This window comes from Phocoena phocoena, chromosome 14 (genome assembly GCF_963924675.1).
Source record: "Phocoena phocoena chromosome 14, mPhoPho1.1, whole genome shotgun sequence".
Lineage (NCBI taxonomy): Eukaryota > Metazoa > Chordata > Mammalia > Artiodactyla > Phocoenidae > Phocoena > Phocoena phocoena.
In genome coordinates, this window is record NC_089232.1 from 29,916,193 (window position 1) to 29,937,508 (window position 21,316).

General features: G+C 58.8%; 1 protein-coding gene across 15 annotated transcripts in view; it reads right to left on the minus strand.

The window, feature by feature from the left end:
- The window catches only part of DYSF (dysferlin), a 223,250-nt gene that overhangs the window by 106,806 nt on the left and 95,128 nt on the right, over positions 1-21,316 (minus strand). For all 15 annotated transcript variants that reach the window (XM_065891605.1, XM_065891615.1, XM_065891611.1 and 12 more), the window contains 11 exons: positions 20,597-20,774; positions 19,913-20,037; positions 17,869-17,975; positions 12,545-12,737; positions 10,636-10,791; positions 6,971-7,102; positions 6,720-6,886; positions 5,799-5,913; positions 5,405-5,510; positions 5,007-5,149; positions 3,134-3,307 (listed from right to left, as the gene is read on the minus strand). In XM_065891605.1, the coding sequence (XP_065747677.1) occupies positions 3,134-3,307; positions 5,007-5,149; positions 5,405-5,510; positions 5,799-5,913; positions 6,720-6,886; positions 6,971-7,102; positions 10,636-10,791; positions 12,545-12,737; positions 17,869-17,975; positions 19,913-20,037; positions 20,597-20,774 (1,596 nt within the window). The remainder of the gene's footprint in view (positions 1-3,133; positions 3,308-5,006; positions 5,150-5,404; positions 5,511-5,798; positions 5,914-6,719; positions 6,887-6,970; positions 7,103-10,635; positions 10,792-12,544; positions 12,738-17,868; positions 17,976-19,912; positions 20,038-20,596; positions 20,775-21,316) is intronic.

A 21,316-nucleotide genomic window follows, 5' to 3' on the forward strand; every position in this document is an offset into this window, starting at 1 on the left:
TGTGTGTGTGTGTGTGAGCACACGTGCTGATGGGGGCTCATCTGCTCAAGTAGGGTGGTCCAGACAGTTTCTGTCCAATGGGCCTGTGGTCCTGTCCAAGTGCTGGTCACACCTAAAGACTGTCCAACTCCAGGTTTGTGGATCCAGCCGTTCTAACCACTGTCTTCCTCTGGCTCCCTATGTCAGCAAAGTTCCCTCAGGACTCTGGGCTTCACTACTTCGGTTTCTTCCACATTTCACAGGCGAGTCCCAACTGCGTCACAATCGTTCACTTTCCCACTTGACGTTTGATTTCAATGCTCCCTCATGACATTTTTCTCCCACGTAAAGAATAAACGGCCTGGTTTCTGTGTTCTGGGAAACGGCCCTCTTCATTCTCCCGGTCACTGAGCCATGAAAGCTTGGCAGCGGGTCCGCCAGCCTTGCTCGTCTTCTTCCCCTAGATCCTCACCAGCCCCAGAGCCATCCACACTTCCATCCACGGGTTTCTGGGCACCTCCGGCCTTGTGCCCTCTCTCCTCTCAGCCCCCTCGCCTCACAGCTGATGCTCAGCTCCCACGCCCCCAGTCTCCCTGCCCTGGGCCACCTGGCAGGCAGCCTCCAGGTCCATCTTCCTCATACAGCACTTCACCATGTGTGTCACCCTTGCCAGTGCCAACCGTGAACTCATCGCAGCCCCAGGCCCACCCCGCCCCGTGGCCTGGCGATGGCAGCGGCCCTACCGTCCACCCAGCAGAGCGTCTGATGCCCACTGGACCCTTCCCTCCCCAAGCCCTGCTACTCCACCTCCCTCCACTTCGGTCCCTTGGCCCCCACCCCAGATGGTCACATCTTCCCAGATCTCTAACCAAGTCTCCTGATGGTCTCCTGATGGGAGGCTCTCCGGCCCCAGCCATCCTCCACGGCTACTTGATTAATGGCCCTAAAACCCAGCTCTGACCAGAACACCCCTCCTCCACTCAACAACCCACACTTGCTCCTACTGCTCATTCAAGAGAAGAGTCCTGGGCTTCCCTGGTGGCGCAGTGGTAGAGAGTCCGCCTGCCGATGCAGGGGACGCGGGTTCGTGCCCCGGTCCGGGAAGATCCCACATGCCGCGGAGCGGCTGGGCCCGTGAGCCATGGCCGCTGAGCCTGCGCGTCCGGAGCCTGTGCTCCGCAGCGGGAGAGGCCGCGGCAGTGAGAGGCCCGCGTACCGCAAAAAAAAAAAAAAAAAAAGAGAAGAGTCCTGTGGTCGTCATCTATAGCTCTGAGTCCACCACCATTTGGGGTTTTTTCCTTTTCAGATGCTCTTCTCCCCAGCCTGTGGGGCTGTCAACCACAGAAAAGGGGCGTGACCCAGGACGGTCATTCAGAACATTCCGTTCCTCGCCCTCAGGCTCAGGGGCTGGTGTGGGCCCAGGGCCAAGCAGAGCCAGTCAATCGCACAGGAGGCAGTACTGGCACTACTGAGAAAGTGCACTCTCCACTCCGGGGTCTCCAGCTGTGAGGAAACAGGATGCCCGCCGGGCTGTGCTAGCTGTAAAGGTGGCGTCAGCCTCTGTCACAGGCACCATCTTTGCCAACGACATGGGAAGAGCCAGTGTGAGAACGGGGCCAAGACAGAGGAGCGAGTCGGGGACACTGTGTGAGCCCCTGGTTCCTGCCAGGCCTAATGCCTGATTCACCTCGGTGAATCAGATTCCCAGCAATCTGAGCTCTTAAGCTCTTTTTCTCTCTTCAGCCCACTTTGGTTGTGTTTCCGTCGGATGAAAACGAGTCCTGGCTCCTTAGAGGGCAAGCACCCTCAGACCTGGCCCTGCCTCTGAGGCCTGCTGAGGTCTTTATTCCCCACTCCTCAGCTGGAACCACACAACCTCCCCCAGGCACTGCCCTGTGCCCAAGCTAGGCCCCTTCTGACAGGACAAGGAGACTCCCGGCTGCAGCTGCTCCAGGCTGGGTGGCAGTTGCAACTCCCACCTGAGCACCAGCTCAGGGCCCCAGAGAGCCCAGAGCTCTGCCGTCTCCTTCCAGCCTCCTGACCGCTTGGCCCCCAAGACCCAGGAGGGGCTCCCTCCAGAGCCTGTGCCATCATCTGGGCCCCGGAGGGTTTCCTCTCCCACACTGGCACCCCTGGGAGTGATGGAACCTCCAGGCTCTGCCCACTACCCCTCGGAGCCACTGCCAGCGTCAACTCCCTTCTCTGTAGCCATCCCATCGGGTCAGGGGCCTGGCCCACTGTACTCCCTGGCTGAGGGCTAGGACACACTGCTCCACACCCAGACGAAATGCTCACATGGACGCACGCGCGCGCACGCACGCACGCGCACGGCTGACTCACATGGACACACTCAGATTCCATCAGCCAGTGAAGCTGGTGGGACCTGCTCCCCTGTGTCACAGCCCAAAGCGCCCTCAGGGGACAGGCAGTCAGTCCTACCTGGATTTCAGAGAAGGTGTCTCCTCCTAGGCATCTCACTCCCAATGCTTGGACGGAGTCTCCAAACCAACAGAGTGGGGGACAGGCTGTCTCCTGGCCCTGAATGTCCCCACTCAGACTGTCCAGGAAGGGTCTGCTCATCTCTTTTGCGGAACACATCATCCTGACCCTGGATAACCTTGACCTGACACCCATTCCACTGGCTCTGGGAAGTACCCTCTGAGGCAGCACAGCCAGCCTGGGGTTTGGTCTCTGAGGCACATCTCTCCCCAAAATTCCCGAGGATGCGCACAAGATAGCCTCCTCTCAGGAGGACTCATGTCCAACCAAGGACATTCAGGGTCACTAGGCCTCTCAGGCTACTCCCTTGGACCAGGCCAAAGCCTCCCAGACCCAACCCCAGGCCAGCCAGCCTCTTCAAGAAGAGCCAGGTCCCTTGGCCCCCGTCACAGGTCAGACCATCAAAAGGCTGGGGCCCTCTCCCCTGGTCCCTTCTCAATTACCAAAAAAGCAGTGGGTCTTCTGGTGCCAAGAAATGAGCTATTTTATTTTAGGAGGACACCCAGACTGGTGTCCACCTTCCCCACACGCAACCTCAGAGGACTGAAGCCAAAGTCCTGTCCCGGGGTCCTCTGCACCTCTCCTGCGTCAGCCCTGAACAGCCCTGGGAGACCACGCTGCACCCCACCAACCCAAGATGACCACTGTCACGTACCAGGGCCCCCTCGAGGGCAAACACAGCTGCAGGCCCCGTCTTCTCCAGTGGCTCCATGCGGCGGCGCCAGCGGCGGCGGCGAAAGGCATCTGTCTTGCGGTACTCCAGGCGGAACTTCCAGCCAAAGAGCGAGGCGTACTCCCAGCCCTCACCCTCCGCCTCTGTCTGCCTGTGCTGCATGGGAGAACAGGGCAGACTCAGAGGCCACTTGGCAGGTTGGCGGGGAGTCCTGGGTTGGGCTCCAGCTGTGCCCTCCCTGCCCTCCACGATTCCCCCACACACACCCCACACCATCACCCTCCAGGTGGGAAAACCTGGGAGGGCCGCCCGGAGGAGGGGGCTCTGAGCAGCTTCTGCGGTGACAAGAGCCCCGGGTCAGGAAATCAGGGGGAGAAGAGGCTCCCTAGGCTGTGGGGAGGTCCAAGGAGCCAAGAAAGGAAGGTAGGCTGAGCAGTGATGAAAACACTGGGCTTTCGGCTTGTTTGCTTATTTGGATTCTGGGTGGATTTCACGAATCCAAGGTTTTCTTGTCATTTCCTTTTTCTTCTTCATATCCCGACTTATAAAAGTGGAAATGGGTCTGCAATTCAGAGGCAAAATGAAGAGCCCATTTCCCAGCCCCAGGCTGCTTCTCCATGAGGCTAGGCCTACGTCAGTGTGGAGAGACCGCCGCACTTCTTCTCAAGGGGTCCTTTCCCAGCCTGGGGGAGCCCCAGAAGCCCCTTCCCATCCACCTCGTGACCTGAGATGATCCTCAGGTCAGGCCCAGGCCATGAGCTCGGTGACAGTCCCAGTCCCGGAGGCCAGCTGCGTCCCTCTCCAGGAACGATGCTGGTGGTGAGGGAGCAGGCAAGGCACACCGCCTGGCAAGGCTTTGCCTCTGTCCCCTGGGTGCCCTCACAGGAAGAGTGGAGTCTGGTTCATGCCACCAGGAACGGCCTGCTGCCCAAAAGCCTTGCCTCTCCTGGGACCCAGTGACCTTCCTCTCTAGATTCACTGTGACCAGAGACAGAGGAAGGGACTCGGGTCATGCCAAAGGCTATTCCCGGACTGGGGGAAGCCTAGTTCTCGAGCCAAAATTCCAACGTGCGCTTGGGAAGGAAGGACGCAGGCCAAGAGGGTTCCAGGGAGGCAGGCCCTGAGGCTGTGCACGACACGGGCGTCTGTGTGACCCCAGGAGCAGGTACAGGCACTCGTGTGCCCACACAAGCTCACTCTGCACCTGTCTGTGTCCCAAGAGTATCTGGGCACGGCCGTGGGCATGTGTGCTCACATTGTGTGCATGGCCTCTGGTAAATGCCGACCAAGCCCACCCAAGCCCCTTGACCAGCATCGCCCTTCTCCAGGGAACTGGCTCCCTCCAGCACGCCCCCAGCAACCCCCAGCCAATGACTGATGGCTAAGACCGTGCTAAGCCCACCCCCTTGCCTGGTGAGCAGGATTCTGTGGCGCTCCAGGCTGAGCCCCTTCCCGAACCACAGCTCAAGCCAAAGCTGCCTTTGCCGGAGGCCACATCCTTGCTCCTGGCACTTCTGAGAGCCCTGCCTCAATAAACTGCATGCAGCCGAGTCCCTGTCTCAGACTCTGCCCCTCGGACACCTAGCCATAGACACACTCTAGATATGCCTTTGCACCTTCCAGGTCTGTGCGTGAATTCCAAGTGCATCCCCTTGCTTGGTCATGGGCACTTGGGTGTTTTCTGTCCGTGTGCATCTGTGTGAGTGCTGGGTGCGATCTGCGAGCGTCTCGAGTGAGCCCGTGTGTCTTGTACATGTCCCCTGCACAGAGGTGTGCACCTGTGCCCAGCTGGCCTCCCCTCCCCAGGGCCTCACCCCTACCCATGCCCCACCCTCCCCCCACCGCCTGGGCTCACCCTCTTCAGCGCCTCCATCTGGCTGAGGTCCCTCCTGCGCAGGCGGACCCAGCGCCGCCGACGGTGTGTGTAGTACATCTTCTCAGCAGGGACCCAGTGCCTCGGCTTCCGGTCCGGGGGGATGGTGATGCTGTACTCCCAGCCTGGGGGAGAGGTGCCCATCACTCACTGCCTGGCCATTCCCCATCTCTCCATTTGGGGTACGTTCACAGACTTTCAAGTGGCCACTGACTCCCAATTTGTAGTTTATAGTGAGGACTCACCCGGGAAGTCCCCCAGATGAAGTAGCCCAGTGAAGGCCAGAACCCCAGGCCCAAGGGGCCTGCACTCAACCGTGCCCCCTTCCGGCATGCCTCGCGAGTCTGCCGGGTGCTCACTGGGCTCCACGTGCTGCCCACCTTGTTCGTCAACGGCCCGATTGAGGTCCGTGGACCACTCTTCATCTTCCCACTTCCAGCCCAGCGGGCACTCGATGTCATCCTTGGGAAGCACCTTCTCCCCATTCTGGGGTAACACAGGCCAGGCAAGCATGAGAAGAGACAGACGTGATCAGGGAAGATGAGAAGATGCAACCTGACAACATATATTCTAAAGCCCCAGGTGTGACTCGGGCTCAGTGTCCTACCCTTGCCAGATCTCACACACTGTCCCCCTGGAAACCAGGGCATGGACGCTGGGGACGTGGGAGCAGGGGAGAACATTCCTCTTCTTTCAGTCACAGGCCCCTCTTGGGCCCAAATGTCCAGGCCTCCAGGAAAGCAGAGCCCACCTGCCCCGAGAGCACCCCCTTACCACGTCCGTGTAGTTGTCGCTCATGTAGATCCACTGGCCTCCGGGGAGCCGGGTCTGGTTCTCAAACACTTCCTCCACGAAGCTCAGGTGGCCCGCGTCGGTGTCGTGAAGCAGGCTGTGGGCGTGGGCGGGTCAGAGCTTCCGCCGAAGAGACCCCCGGGCCGTCCACAACCCCCAGCAGAGCACTCCAGAGCCTGGGCCAACCTTCCTGTGTCAGCCTCACCCCAACCAACAACAAGAGAGATGAGGGGAGAGAGAGGAAGGGCAGCGAGTCAAGGGGAGACCCAGGGAGACACTTGCAGACTGAAGAGAAAGTCACCACCAAGATAAAGAAAGAGAAAAGGAAGCCAACTGAAGACGTCGAAAACCCGGTGGGTAGTTGAAGCTCAATAGATAGTTGTAGAAATGTAAAATGTTATCGAGCTATATACTTAAGATTTGAGTACATGACTACAATATATGTTACTCTTCAATTTTTAAAAAGTAAAAAGAGAAACCAAACAAACAGTTGTTGAATATCAACCGAACTGGAAAAGAGAGAGAGGAGAAGGAGGTGGAGATGGCGATGCAGATGGAGAAGGACGAATAAGGCTGTTCTGAGGGGCACTAAAGGAGGGATTAACATGCAGAGAAGGGAGCGGGCTTTCTGTGGTATCTTGGAGGAAAAGGCCATAACCAGTGGACGCAAAGCCCACCGGAGGCCAGCTTCGGTTCAATCATAAAGGACTTTCCAATCATTAGAGCCCTTGCAGAAAAGAATGCTGCCTCGTGATCCCCCAGTGCCGGGAGAGTTCAAATGGAAGTCGCTATGACCAGCGTAGGGGCAGCGGCCGTAGACAGAGGGATGAATAGAGCCGAGGCCCTTTCAGAAAAATGGCTGGGGCAGACGGGGTCCCCAAGCCCTCCCTGTCCACAACTCACGTCTTCTCTGGACACACGAACCAGTCTCCAGCCCAGGCCCAGCCAGCTGAGGGGCGGAAGCTCTCCTTCGGTAGCTTGATCTTGCCCGTGACGTCAGAAAATTTGGGGTAGGTGAGGCCCGTTGTGCCCCAGTTGCCGACCAGAGCCAGCTTGGTCTGGTTCTCATACTGGAGAGTGAGCAACAGAGAAGTGAGTGGGGCTGCGGTAGCTTTGGGGCCGGGGGTAGGGTGGGCAGGCGGTCAGGCACTCACGGTTTCAGCAAAGACGGAGAGCTTGCCCTCAGCAAACTGGTTGAACTCCTTTTCATCCACAGAGAGCCCGAACCAGAGCCTGACCCGAATCTGAACTGGCATCCGGGCTCCGGGCACCCCCTCCATTGGATACTGGGTAGCAGAGAAGGAGAGAAACCCACAGTCCCCTTCAGGGTCAGTATGTCTCGACTTGGGGGAGCCTCCAGGCCTGAGCATACCAGCCTGACACCCCATCAGGTATGTGCTCTGTTGGAGGACTTATCAGAATTTCATGGAAGAGGGGTGTATGACTAAGAAACGCCCCCACCGGCCAAGATTCCTTCCCATCAAAGGAGAAGACTGCATCCTCCCCATCTAGATGCTCTCTGCCGAGACGAGCCATGTCTAGACCGGGAGCCCCCATTCTCCCCTCTCCCACCACATCCTCATTTCTGTTCTCTTCTAGAATAGCACTGTCCAATGGAACTTTCTGCTACAGTGGAAATGGTTTATATCTGCACAGTCCAATGCACTAACCCCATGTGGCAGTTGAGCCCTTAAAATGTAGCTGGTGTGACTGAGAAACTAAATTTTTAGTTTCATTTAATTAATTTAAATTTAAATAACCATATACGGCTACCATATTCGATGGTGCAGTTCTAGAACATGTCTTTACAAGAGATAGAAAGGTCTGGGCTTCCCCGGTGGCACAATGGTTAAGAATCCACCTGCCAACGCAGGGGACACGGGTTCGAGCCCTGGTCCGGGAAGATCCCACATGCCACGGAGCAACTAAGCCCATGCGCCAGAACTACTGAGCCTGCGCTCTAGAGTCCACGAGCCACAATTACTGAAGCCTGTGCGCCTAGAGCCTGTGCTCCGCAACAAGAGAAGCCACCGCAATGAGAAGCCCGCGTGCTGCAATGAAGAGGAGCCCCCGCTCACAGCAACTAAAGAAAGCCTGCGTGCAGCAACGAAGACCCAAGGCAGCCAAACATAAATTAATTAGTTAATTTTTTTAAAAAAAGAGAGATAGAAAGGTCTGAAAGGGGAGGAGGTTAAAGCCTCTCCCTTCGTTTTCAGTTTGTTTTCTTTTTTTTGTGGGGTTGGCTGGATGTTAGTGTATCATCTGATATCCCTACCCTTTTAAGTACTTATCAGCCCGTTAACCACTATTCACTGGTCTTCAACTGCTTTTTATCCTGAAACTTTCAGAAGCTCTGCCAAAATGGAATAACCACAACAACCCAACATAAAAAATGTATTCTCCACAACTGCTTCACCATTTGACTGAAATCAAGGGTCAGATATGGGCCTGAAGAGCAGAAATGCCTCACTTTTAGAATAACACACAGTTCCTTAGAGGAAGTAATACATTAACTACCCAGGCTTCATGTGTGTGAGCTTAGAGGAGTATCTCCTCTGGGACGTGGAGCTGAATGAGACGAGAGAGTCTTGGTGGGTTCAGAGGAGGAAAGGGAGGCTGAGGTAAGGGCTCTCTAACTGGTAGAGGAGGCCTGGATCCCCGGAGGGAGTGCCCAGGCCGGGTAAGAGGGTCAGGAAGGGGTGTCATGGCAAGGCATTAACAGTCTCACCCTTCATCCAGCCTCTCTGCCTTTGGTTCATCCTCGGTGAAGCCTGGAGGAGCCCCTGACCCCAAGTGTCACCCCCCAGAAACCTCCCCATGGCTGCTCGCTTCAGTGTCCTCTCCCTTGGGGTGGTTAGCAGCCTTTTCCCCTCCAAACCACCAGCCCCAGGGAGATGGCAGGAATGCCTGACCCCCCCTTCTCCCTCCGCCCCCAGTCTCTCCCCTGCCCTCCCCCAGACAGGGCCAGCCTGCTGGACCCAAAATAGCAACAGCAAATAAAGAAATGTCTAGTTTGGGGCTCCTCTCCCTCTCTGCTGGTGCTCATTTTTTCCAACTTTGGTTTAAGTTAAGAAACACCAATGTTTTCTTGGTCTCTGCTTGCTGCCAACATTTTTGTAGAGCTTGCTCAGGAGCTACTGGCGGGGCTCATAAACTCAGTGGGGAAGACTTCGAGAAACAATCCTATATCTTTTTTTTTTTTCCTTGCTTGGGATCAGGGAAATTTTTCAGTTTGCATTTCCCCGAGGCTGCAGGGCCAAGAGGTCAGAGACCGATCCCGTTCACCGGCATCCACCAGGCCCACTCCTGCAGCCCCACCTCCACTGTAGCCTGACAGCCCTCCCTAGTTAACCCCATTCAGATGTGGCCGCTCCTTGACTTCCTTTCCCATCTGCCCTACCAGGCAAGGAGCTGGCTTGGGAGGGAGGAAAGCAGGATGCTAGGAGGTTAGGATCTCACGAGGAACATGCCCCGAGGTGGGAGGGGCAGCCCGCTGCCTGACACCCCCGCCCTCTTTCTAGGCAAATTCGGCTCTCCTCTGAAGTACCAATGACCCAAACGCAGATATCTGATCGTCCCTGGCCCTGCGCTGGCCTCCAGTCATGGTGCTGGTAGAGCCTCCTCGCCCCAGAAGGAAAAAGGGAGAAGAGGAGAAAAAAACTGATATTCATTGATCACCTAGTTCCAGTCAGACCCTTGACCTGTGTGCTAATTCCATCCTCAAAATTGTGATCGGGGCAGCCTGATCTTTGTTTTACAGGTGGGAAAAAAGCATTCAGAGAGGTTAGACAATCTGCCCAAGACCACACAGGATTCCAGCCAGCCCTGCAACCTGTCCACACGCTCCAGGCCTTTGAAACCTGTCTCCTCTGCCCACCTCAGGGGGCAGCAAGAATGACTGATCAGTGTACGAATGGGTCGACCAATAGCCACTCAGAGGTTCGAGGCTAAGGTTAGTCCACAGCGACTTCGTGGAAGAGGTGAGATGGAAGGAGGTCCTGGTGTGGATGGGAAGAGACACGTGGGGAGAGAGGGTTGAAGGCCAGGCAGTTTACGATGCCGGCGGAGCCATCTGGAGTCAGCCATGCATGGTGAGGGATGGCCCTCCCCACGGGACGCTCCCCTGGGCCGCGACAGCCACAGCTCAGATTTCCCCGAATTCTGTCCCGACCAAGCAGCCTGGGCTCTGTGTCCCCACATGAACCCAGAGAGGAGGACGGGGACCTCCAGGCACCGGCTCACTTCCCTGTTACCCACCCCCCAAGGCTGAGAGAAGATGGCAGGAGGACAAAGGGCAGGAGACGTGGAGTGGGGTGACTGGAGGGACAGGATTACCTGCTCCCAGATCTCTGATGGAGCAGAGCCATAGGCACAGCCGGTGCCCAGACACCAACCTTCCCCCAGGGAGGAACCTGAACCCACGTGTGACTGCACCTGAAGCCAAACCCTCGGGAGGTGGGAGGGGGGAGGCAAGTCTGTGCCTGGGCTCCCAAAGGCTGGCGGTGGGAGCTGAGGGCTGAGGCCCCCCACCAGGGAGCTGGCTGGAGGGGAGCACAGCCTCGGGAGTCAGCCCCTCCTTCGTTCCCAGCACCCCGGGTTCCAATTCTCACCTGCTCCCTTTCCAGACCAGGTGCATGGGGTCTAGGGACTTTGTGGGGAGAGGGGAGAAGGGAAGTCTTTTTATGCAAGCCCTCGGTCCCTTCCAAGAGCAGAGTCTAAAAACTCGGAGTCTGACAGAGAACAGGAGGGGAAACAGAAGGGGTGCGGACCACCCTGGGGGTGACAAAGTATGACCATGACTTAAGGAGAAATAACCCACTTTCAGAAACATCGTCTGCAGCTTTCCACAATTCTTGCCACAGTAGCTGGTGCCCCGTCGGGAGAAGAGGACCTCGTGGGTGGGCACCCGCTGGTATGCCACCCGCTTGTCACCCTGCAGCATCCAGATGACGATGTCAGGCAGGCTGTTCTGGGGCTGGAGAGAGGGTGGCAGTCAGGGTGGAGATGGTACCGCCCAGCCCACACCCTCAGCCCCCTCTCCCCAGGCCTCTCCTCCCAGCTCCCACCCCCAGCCACCCCCTTGACCGCCTTCCCAGAGGACACACGATCCCTCCTCCCTCTAACAGCGGGGACCCTGGGGGTCTGGCCCTTTTCTGGGCCTGCTGACACTGGGCTCTGAAAATGGGGACTAGCCCAGACTGCAGGGCCCTTGAGCCCCTCTGAGCCTCTAGGCGTGAGAACTGCTCCCAGCTGCCACACTCAGGAGAGGCGGCCAGTTGGCTAAGTCCATCTTCTCCCAAGGCTGCTAGGCGGTGTGGTCAGCAGGGCAGGGCTGGGTCTCGAAGCCAGGCTCCTGCTGAGAGCTGATGGCTGGCACACTCCCTCAACACCTCCTAGGCTGTGTCCCTTCATCCCTACAGCAAGCCCAGAGGCAGGCACAGGTGAGGAAATTCAGGCTCAAAGAAGTTAGGAACTAGGGTTTTCTGATTCCAAATGTGTGTTTCGAACCACGATCCCAAGGGTTCTCAAAGTGTGGTCCCCAGAGCAGCCGCAGCACCACCTGGAAACGCACTGGAAATGCAGATTCTCAGGCCCCGTCCCAGACATGCGGGATCAGGTGGGGTTTGTACCCAGTTTTAACAAGGCCTTCGGGGGATTCTGATGCACACTCAAATTTGAGAAAGGCTCTCTCCCATCTCCCTCACAGTCCATAGCACCCGTTTCACCTTAACCACTCCCAGCCATAACACAATCTGCGTGAGAGTTCCGGGGTCTGGGCCAAGACATGGAAGGCAGCCTGTGACCCTCCCAAAGGGATGGTCCACAGCCACTGCCAGGGGTCGTCCTGGGGCTGAGCAACACAGTGGCCCCCAGGTAACCGGCCACACGTCCAAGGCCCCACTTGGGGACGAGCCAAAGCTGACTCTCAGGGACCAACATTTCAGGCTGCCTCCCCTCCTGAGCACCCCTTCCACCTCCTGGACTCCCTTCTCCCCTTCAGCAAGTCACTCCTCCAGAAGCCACTCGCAGGCCCTGCCTTTCTCTGCACACTCCTTCTGGGGAGATCGTTCCTCACCATCCCTCTCCCCGGGGGTCCCAGGTGGCTCTGGCCAGGGTGGGTGGCAGCTGTGTCCACCTGTGACATATGAGCAGACCTTCCTCCTCATTCTGGACAAGTCTGTGGCCTGCCTGCTTCCCTGCAGAGCTGGATAGGGGCAGAGAGGCAAGGGTATAGATGCAGAGTTACTGCAGGTGCAGCCTCCTCAGGCCTGGGGCTCAAGGATATCCAGGAGGGCAGGAAATGCAGGGTCCCATGAGAGGCAGGTTTGGGGCCAGGGGTAGACAGGTTGGTGGGCAGAAGGAGTTGGGCCCCTGGGGGAGCAGCCCCTGGCACTGAACCTAGAGCCGGGAGCCCCGGTTCTGGTCCCAGCTCTGTCTCTGACGTACTTTGGCAGCATTTATTAAGCACATTTATCGAGCACATTTGGGGGCATTTATCGAGCACCTACTAAACGCCAGGCTCTGCTGGGCCCTACAACACCCAGTATCCCATTGCATCCTCTGTCCTACTTCTGTGAATGGGGACACGGAGGCTCAGAGAGGTTAAGTCACCTGCCCAATGTTACCCAGCAATGGAGCCAGTGTGGATCATGGTCCAGACATTCCCCACATCCCTCCCAGTTCTGACACTCCAGGCAGGAAGGAAGGCACCTCTCAGGGGCAGCTACCTCATCTGCCAGGGCACGGAGACGCAGGAGCCAGTCCTCGGCCTGCTCCAGGGCGGTGGGGAGTTCACTGTGGCCGAGCTTCAGGGCCTGGGCCGCCTCAGTGATCTGGCTCAGGTGACGGGTGCGCAGGCGGTACAGGTAGTGGTCCAGGTGGGTGGCGGAGGGCGTCTCTTGAACATTACCCAGGGGTTGGCTGTGACGGACAGACAGACGGGATGTCCCCGACAAGCAGGAGCCCGGCGCTCGCCCAGGCCCAGGTGCAGGCAAGCACGTACACACGTGTGCACAGGCCCCCCACAACGGGTCTCACACCCTCAGCCTGCCTGCTGGCTGCGGCGTGTGCCCTGGGTGCCTCCTCCAGCCATCTCTTCCAGGAAGCCTGCTGCAGCCACACTGGCCAGCGTGCCCCCCACTCTGAAGCGCCCCAGCCCTTTATTCTGGGGCTGCCTGTCTGGAACCTATCCTCAAGCCTCCAGTCGTGAGTCCCCTCTGCCCACCTGAGTGCACGTCCCCAGAGGCCCAGTGGGTCCCTCCCTCCCCCCGGCGCCCTCCTAGAGCAGAGGCACAAGCACTAAGTTGCCTTTGGCTGAAGCGAATCCATTCTGTTGTACGCACACGTTCTTCAAGAAGGAAATTTATGGAGCCCTGACAAGCCACTGCAGACGCTGTGGGGAGGCCGGCAGCCAGCAGTACAGATGTGTCGACCCAGGGCGGCCGTACAACACCCCTCCCAGAACCCTCTGCTTTGGGAAGCCTCTGGAGAGGAGCTGGGGGTACACGCAGTCCCAGAAACACAGCCTTAAGCCTCCAGCCAGGGGGTTGGGTTTAAACTCAACCCGCTTTAGAGGCGAAGAGCTCTGACCACCCCCATCCAAAGATGGGCTCCCTCTCCGGGCTCCCTAAAAGCCCTTTATGTGGCTGGCCCTGGCCATACGAAGCCCCAGGGTCAGTGAGTGCACACGCAAGGGTCACACAGGATGGAGTGGGGTGGGAGGGGGCGTCTGTGCTCTTCCTCGCCAGGCAAGACCCTCTAGATCATCCCTGCTGGAGGGTAGGGGGGCTGCCCCACCCCCACCCCCCCGCTAAGCCCCTGACTCCCAAACAGGACATCAGTCAGGCCCGCTCGCTCGCCACATCTGCTGCCCCACCTCACGCTCCCCGCCCCACAGTGTCTCGGCTCCCGGCTCCCGGCTGATTTATTTTTCTGCCAATTTCCCCGAGCTATGCAGAACCAATTACCGCCGAGTGCAGCGGCACCGCCGCCGCCAGATACACCACTCTGGCAGGCCCTCGGCGCTCTACATTTTTCCTGTTATTTTTTTTAATTGAATTTTTAGGGTGGGGGGGAGCAGTACGCAAACTCCATCTCGGGAAACTTAAGCCCCGAGGCCTGTCTCAGGTCACGTACTGCACACCCCGTAGTAATATAATATTTACTGCCCCGAGGGTGCCTCGGATGGGGCTGCCCCAGGCCAGGAGAGGGGCGGCCTCCATCCCCAGCCCACTCGAACGCGGCGGAGGGGCATGTTCAGTGGGTGAAGGGGGGGCCTGGGCCAGAGTCCTGGGCTGGGCCTGCAGGGAAGGAGGCGTGAGTGGGCCTGAGGGTGGGGGCAGGCGGGTCTGGAGTGGGATATGGGGAGGCAAGCCAACCAGGGTGATTTATGCTCCCGGCCTGGGTCGGGAGCTGAGAGGGACTGCCGGGCAGACCACCAGAGGGAGATGTTCATGGAGGCTACCAGCCCAGCCAAGACTCCCCAAGAAACAGCCGGGACCTGTAACTGCCACAAACAAGATGTCTCAGCCCTTTCTCACCCCCAAAAAGCCCAAAACAGGGTACAGAAAGAAAGGGAGACCTGGAAGAGGAGGCTGGATGACACTGCCCCAACCCCAAGCAGAGGCAGTCGCCCTGCCAACCCTGGCTGACTCGGAAATGGCTGCCGGGCCCAAGGCAGGGCTCAGCATAGGCTGGGAGCAGAGCTGGGCTGCTCACAAGGTTGCTGCCTGCCCCTGAGGTGAGTGGGTGCCTTTAACAGGGACAGCCGCCTGGGAGCGGACAGTGTCCTGCCTGAAAGATAAACTGGCCACTGGCTCATTCATTTCACTCCCCACGAGCAACAGCTCTGCTGGTCCTGGCTGGAGGCTGGGTCCAGGGATGAGACCCAGGCCTGCCCTCAGGGAGCCCCTGGAACAGACAAGCAAGCCAGCTAGATCCCCCTGAGCAGCCTCAGGGTCTGGAGCCTTTCTTGGAGGAAGTGGCCTCAAGCTGCACTGGCAGGGCCAGCGGAAGCTAGTGAGGCCAAAAAGAGCAGGAAGGGCGTTCTGGCCAGAGGAGGGGTATGTGTACAAGACAAAGGCTCAGAGGCAGGTGGGCGTTGGTTGGAGGGAGGTGGGGTTGGGGGGTGAGCCAGCACAGAGGCTCCGAAGGGCTAGAGGGTAAGACTACTGAGGTCCAAAAGGCAGGCAGTGGGGACAGAGAGGCCCATCCATCAGAGGAGAGCTGCAGCTTTTCCTAAAGGCAACAGGAGCCGCCGCAGGGCTGAAGTGGAAGTGGCACCGCCCCGTTTTAGGAAGATCACAGAGAATGAATTGGATGTGCTGGTGGACACCCAGGTGGAGGTGTGCAGCTGGTAGTTGGGTCCATGGGTTGAGAGATGAGAGGAGAAGGCTGATCCGGAAGAAAAGAGTGGGCGCCACTGGCCGGGGGGAGAGGGGCTCCCAGGGAGATGAGGCAGGGAGGGGTCTGACCAAATGAAGGACACTGATGTTGGATGTTGGGCAGGGGCTGGCTGGAGGAATGGGTGAGCAGCCAGGTCATCTGTGGCAAGCTGGCTCACGTCCCCCATGCCCAGCTGCCCTGCTATCAGCTGTGACGGACGCTCAGCACAGAGCCGGCCAGGGGCGGGGGTGGAAGCTCTCTTGCTGCGGCCCCAGGGCCATTAGTGGCCTCAGGTGGTGCCAAAGGAACCGGTCCTGAGGCCCAGCGTTCTCCCCAGAGAGCCATGCGTGCACTCCTGAGGGGATGGGACCCTCCTCACAAGCCCTTGACCTGGGACCCGGGCTCCCCAGGAGGGCCCTGGCCACCGTCTACCCCCCCAGGAGAATGATTCAAGGGGACCAGGCTTTGGCATAAGCATTTTTAGCCAAGTCCGCCAAGAACAGAGCCCTGAGAGAGCGGAGTGACAGCCCAGAACCTGGGACCCACCCATCTCAGATGTTTCAGGCACCTCAGACCCACCAAGGCCCACACCACGCATGAGTCACAAGGAGAGCGCAGTGAACCGAGAGCCGGGGCCCACCCTCTGCACCCGAGGCTGTCAGGCCGGGCAGTGGGGCACGGCCAGTCATTTGGCGGCCCCCTCTGCTGACCACACCTCCGTGTGCCCCTCTAGCCTTGCTCTGACCTCTGACCTCCAGACCACAGATGCCCACAGGCACCTGCCACTCAACACGGCCAGCCCTGAATTCCTCATCCTCCCCCAAACCTGCTTTTCTCCTGCTGACTCCCTCCAGAAGTGGCTCTGCTCTCCACCCACCTGCTCTGGCCAGAGCCAGGGAATCATTCTGGACCTTCCTTGGGCCCTCACACTCAATCCACCATCAAAGCCTGTCTAGTACAGAGCAGCACAGCGAGGGGGCTCAGCCCCTTACTAGAGGCATGAATCTGGGCAATTCACCTCTCCATGCCTCAGTTTCCTCATCTGTAAAATGTGGATCATTCTACTTCCTACCTCATGAGATTTTTATGATTAGCTAATACATGTGAAATTCTCAGAACAGCACTTGGCACAGCGAGTGTTCCTTATGAGGCTGTTACCACCATGATGCCTCCTGAAGAGTCCACGCTGCCCTCTGCTTCTCTCACCCCATGTCCCCATGTCGCTGACCCCTGCTTCTCTCACCGCACGTCCCCACGTCCCTGACTTGGGTGAAGGCTTCCTCCAGTTGCCCCTCATCACCACCCCCAGCCCACCTCTTACGCTGCGGCAAGACTGAGCGTCTGAATCCCGGGGATCCCTGTGCCCCAACAGCCCCCAGGGCTGAGCTTGCCTTAGCAAACCCTGGAGGTCTGTCGCCTCTGGACTGCAGTTTCCCTTGCAGCCCCAGGAGGCAGCAGGCATTTTGGGCTCCTGAGTCTGTGCCCGGCAGTCCGCTCTCCAAAGGCTGACTCCTTCCCCTCCGGAGTTCACGTAGGGCATCCCCTCCTCCAGGAAGCCTCTCCAATTTTGATTTGCGTAAGATGCACCTGCTCTGAGCTACTAGGGCACACGCCTCAAGCCCCCGACACACTTTCTTTCATTTGCTCATTTCTGCCTCCTCACCCCCAGGAGGGCTTGAGGCAGGGTCATTTCTGATAAAGGTGCACTTCCCAACCGGGGTACAAAGGACCAGAGTGGCACTGTGGCAGGCAGCCAGGGTCACGGATTCCTGATTTGCAGCATGAAGGCATTTCTCATGCATTCCCGACAGCGGCTGAGATGATAAGATTTAGAGGGGGCATAGAATACATTTGCATATATTTACGCTTAATCCCATAGAAAGTAGAAAGAGGGCTGTTTATTATTAAGTCCATTTAATAGCTGGGAAAACTGAGGTCCAGAGAAGTGAAGTTGCCCAAAGCCACAAAGGTGGTTAATGGGATGAGAATCTAAATCTCCTCACGTTTCTTCTTCTCAATAATAATTACAGCTACCATTTATTAAATACTTCCTAAGGACCAGGCATTTTGCTTGTGTGATATCATAAGGCAGTTATTCTTAATGTCAGGTTGAAGATGAGGAAAGCAAGGTTCAGAGCAGGTGAGTGGTGAGCTCCAAATCACCCAGCTGTGGAGGAGACGCTCCCCCTTCTGCCTGGGCCCCGGCACCCGGAGCCCCCCCATTTTCCTTCACCCCCCAGCGCCCCCTTTTCCTGAAGGTGACAATCAGCCGTGTTAATACAAGGCTAAACAGAAACTGTGGTCCCCAACATGGCCTTGGGGGAAGGAGGGGTGCCGTCACTCCCACCAGCCAGCTCCTCCTGGAGATTCCATCAGAGAAATAAGAGGTTGGGGATCAGAGACACAATGCTCCCCATTCAGGTGAGCCTGGCCTCCCCGGCGGGCCCACAGCTGCCGCCGCTGCAGGGAGATTTATGACCTGCTCTAAATGTCACCTTTTCAACTCCCCGCGCTGGCTCCACCACCTTTGGACTCAGCATGGGCCGGACTGCTGGCCAAGCATGGCTGGGGAGACGTGCAGTCGCTCACCACCACACACGAACACTCCCGGGGAAAGGGCCCGGCCGAGCCAGGAAGGGAGGGCGCGTGGGTGCCAGGCACCCCGTACCTGCAGCCTGCGATGAGCTCATCCGTCAGCTGAGCCACCAGGGAGTCCACGTCTTCGGCGGAGTGCTGAGCCTTCAGGGCCAAGTGGACCTGCTCCAGGCCGGCTTCCTGTGGAACGGGCGGGCAGGGGTTGGGAGGGTCACCGTGGGACAGACCCTTAACCCCAGGCAATGTCACCACAGCCCGGTCCCACCAAAAAGAGAGAACGGTTAGAGCCGAGAAAGCAGAGCCCAGACCCCACAAACCAGCATCTGTCTTGGCTCAAGAAGCTTCCCGGATTCCCCACACCAAACAGATCCAAATTCCCAAGCCTGGGACGCCACCCCACGGGCTCTCCACGGGTCCCCGTCAAGCCAGGTCTAAGGTCTCATAGGTAAGTGACCTTGGAGCCGGCTCCCCTTCCCCCCCCGCCCCGGCACCCTCTCTCCTTTGCAAGTCCTGCTACCCAAGCAGGCTTGGGTCCCTCCTCCTTCCTTCAGGAGTGCTCAGACAACCTGCAGTAATGGGGCTGCCCTCTCCAAACTCCTGTGGCCAGGTTGTACCCCAGTGGCACCTGGTCTCCTCCATGGAGCTCTCCTCCCTGGGCCTCAGGCCTGAGCTGGGAGGCAGAGATCTCTCATGGGACACCCCTCAGGCCAAGGACTTGCCCCTCAGTCCCCCACCCCCTTCCCCACCTCAACCTTCCTGAGCATGTGCCGTGTACTCCACCCTGGGACTGCCATGCTGGGCACAGACAGGCCCTGGAAGGATCAGCGAACCCCTGCCCGCAGGGAACGGCTTGGAGAGAACAGCTGGCCCAGAAGATGCTGGACTTGCACAGCATCGACTCCGAGTTCTCCCAAACCAGGTATGGGCTGGTCCCCTCCCTGCCACAGAGCTCTGGGTCTCAGGGAAAGTGTGGTTCACCACGGCCCCTGACTGGGGCCTGCATCCCCTCCCAGCCACTCTAAAATCCCCACCCCCGCTTCCCTTTCCCTCCTCCACCTGCCCAAGCCTCTCCAACCCCCTTCCCCCGACGCTGCTGCCCCTCGCAGGCCCCAGCAGCATGGCCACGCCTGCCTCCCCACGTCCCCACGGGCCACACACCTCGCGGGTGAGCCTCCACCCCAGGCACACACAGAGGGGGCTGGGAACCACCACCAGGATCGTCTCACCCTGGCCTCTACACCTCTGCCCACTCTGATTCTCCTCCGCTCCCTGGCCAAGCACCAGGCCTGCAACTCCCAGCCTCCACCATTAACCCCCGGCCACATCCAAGACAGGACTCATCACCTGACCTCGTAGACCCTGTTCTTCTCCCCAGCTTCCCAATTCCCCAGTCACCGGAGTCCCTCCTCACAGCCCCCAATTCAACAGACCACCAAGTCCTGGCAGCTCAAGTCCTTCAGTTTTTTCCCTGAGGTCAGCTCCTTCCCAGAGCCCAGTCATCCTCCCCTGGACCCCTGCAAGGACATCCTAAGGAGCTCCCAACTCCCCTCACTGGACGCGGCCCCCCTGCTGCCACGCGATGCCTTCCTGATGCTCCTTGGTCCCTCTCCCCTCCGAGCCGCCCTCCCTAGGGACTCCTGGAGCAGGATGTGAGTTTGAGTCTCTGCAGGAGAGGGCTGGGTGAGCCTACACTCTGCTTTACTTAGCTGACTCTAGGCTGACTCGTGAAGACAGGGGCAGCAGCCTGTTCATGTCTACCCTCCGGCTAGAAGTTCCCAGCACAATTCTTGTTGTGGCAAGAGTCAAAGGCACTTGATGAACGAATGAATGAAGGAATGAATGGGTGGTGGCTCTGTCCTCTGCTCCCAGCTCAGTTCCTCCCAGCTTTTTCTCTGTGCTATCTCCTACATCAGACTGGGGGCACCCCCAGGGCTGCGCTCCCTCCCTCTCCTCTATTCCCAGTAGGCAGGACAGGATGACAAGCCCGGCCTGGTCAGGTTTCAGGGGACCCCAGTCATCATGATGTCTGCAGGCTTAGCACCCACGGAAGCAGGTCTGAAGACACCCACCAGGGGTGCGTGCACAGGTTACCGTGGGTGGGGCCGGCTTCCACTCACCAGCTGGTCAGCGATCCGAAGCAGCTGGTTCTGGGCCTCGACTCTGTGGCTGACGTCCTCCCAGTAGGATGACAGCACCACCACGGGCTTCACGTTGCCCCAGGGTAAGTAGTAGTAGTGGCATCCTGGAAGGACCCAAGGGCCTGGTGCTGAGCCGGGAGCGGAGTGGTGCGGGGACCGAGGGGAGGATGGAGGCGAGCACCTGCTCCCCCACTGAGAACTCCCGTGGACAGCCGTGGCTCGGCCAGTATCCCCCAGTGCCCAGACGAGGTGCCAGAGTTCCCTTCCCACGTGGGACAGGCAGCCGCCACCCTCATGAGGGCTCCTTAACACATCAAAACCGAGGGGCTGTTAGAAGGGCCCTGGGAATCCCACACTCTCCGAAATCTCTATGCCAAGCCCGCAGCCGCCATGCGATAACCGATCGCCACAAGTCAGGATCAATGCTGAGCACTGCTGGTTTCGAGAACCCAATCTATGGGTCCCAGTAGGGATGCACCTGGAGATAAGCAGGGGAAGGCGGCACGGGGGTGGGGTGGGGGGGGGAAGCAAACCAGGGGGTCCCCCAAACAGGTGTGCCCAGGGCCAGAGCCTTTGGGCGAGCCTCCAGCAGCTTTCCCCAGGGGGCAGGATTTAGGGCTCAGTGGTCTGGGTCCCAGCCAGGCGCGTGGTCTCTGGCCTCACCATCAAAGACCGCCCGGCTGTACTGGGTGGTGGAGGCCAGTGGCAGGCAGGTCGTGTCGAACTTGTTCCCGTAGTTCCCGATGCTGACCTCAAACTGGACTGCGTCGTCAACGTCCTGCAGCATGGTGGCCGAGTAGAAGGCGGCAAAGAGCGAGTATTTGCGCCTCCGGAGGTATTTCTGGGGGCAGAGAGGGCAGCAGCAGGGTCAGGGGGAGGAGGGAGGAAGACACCAGCATGGGGAGGGGTCACGTGTCTCGCAGGCCCTGGCCATGCCTGGCACCCAATAAATCCTGGCTGGACGGATGGGTGGCAAGTGGTCCAGCTCTGCCCCACAGCCCAGATTTGGTTAGTAACTGAGCAAACACATTCCAGGCCTGTGTGTTTGGCCACGTTCCTCTAATAAGGTCCATGCCTCCAAGGTCATGCTGCTCCTTAATCCAAACAAACAGCAATGGCACCGCCACCCCGGGGAGCCTGCTCCCGCATCTGCTGTCCAGAAGGGGCCGAAGGCTCTAAGCCACCATGCCCCCACCCAGAGCCCCCACCCTGCACCACTGAGGCTCTCCACCATGCCAGCCAGCTCTGCAGCAGCGCACGCTGCCACATGCGTGGGATGAATGAATACCATTGTCCCCTCTGGGCATCGGGCACGGGGCTGAGGACATGGCAGGCACTCAGCCACACACCCCAGCCTGAACCAAGATGACTTTACGATCCCCT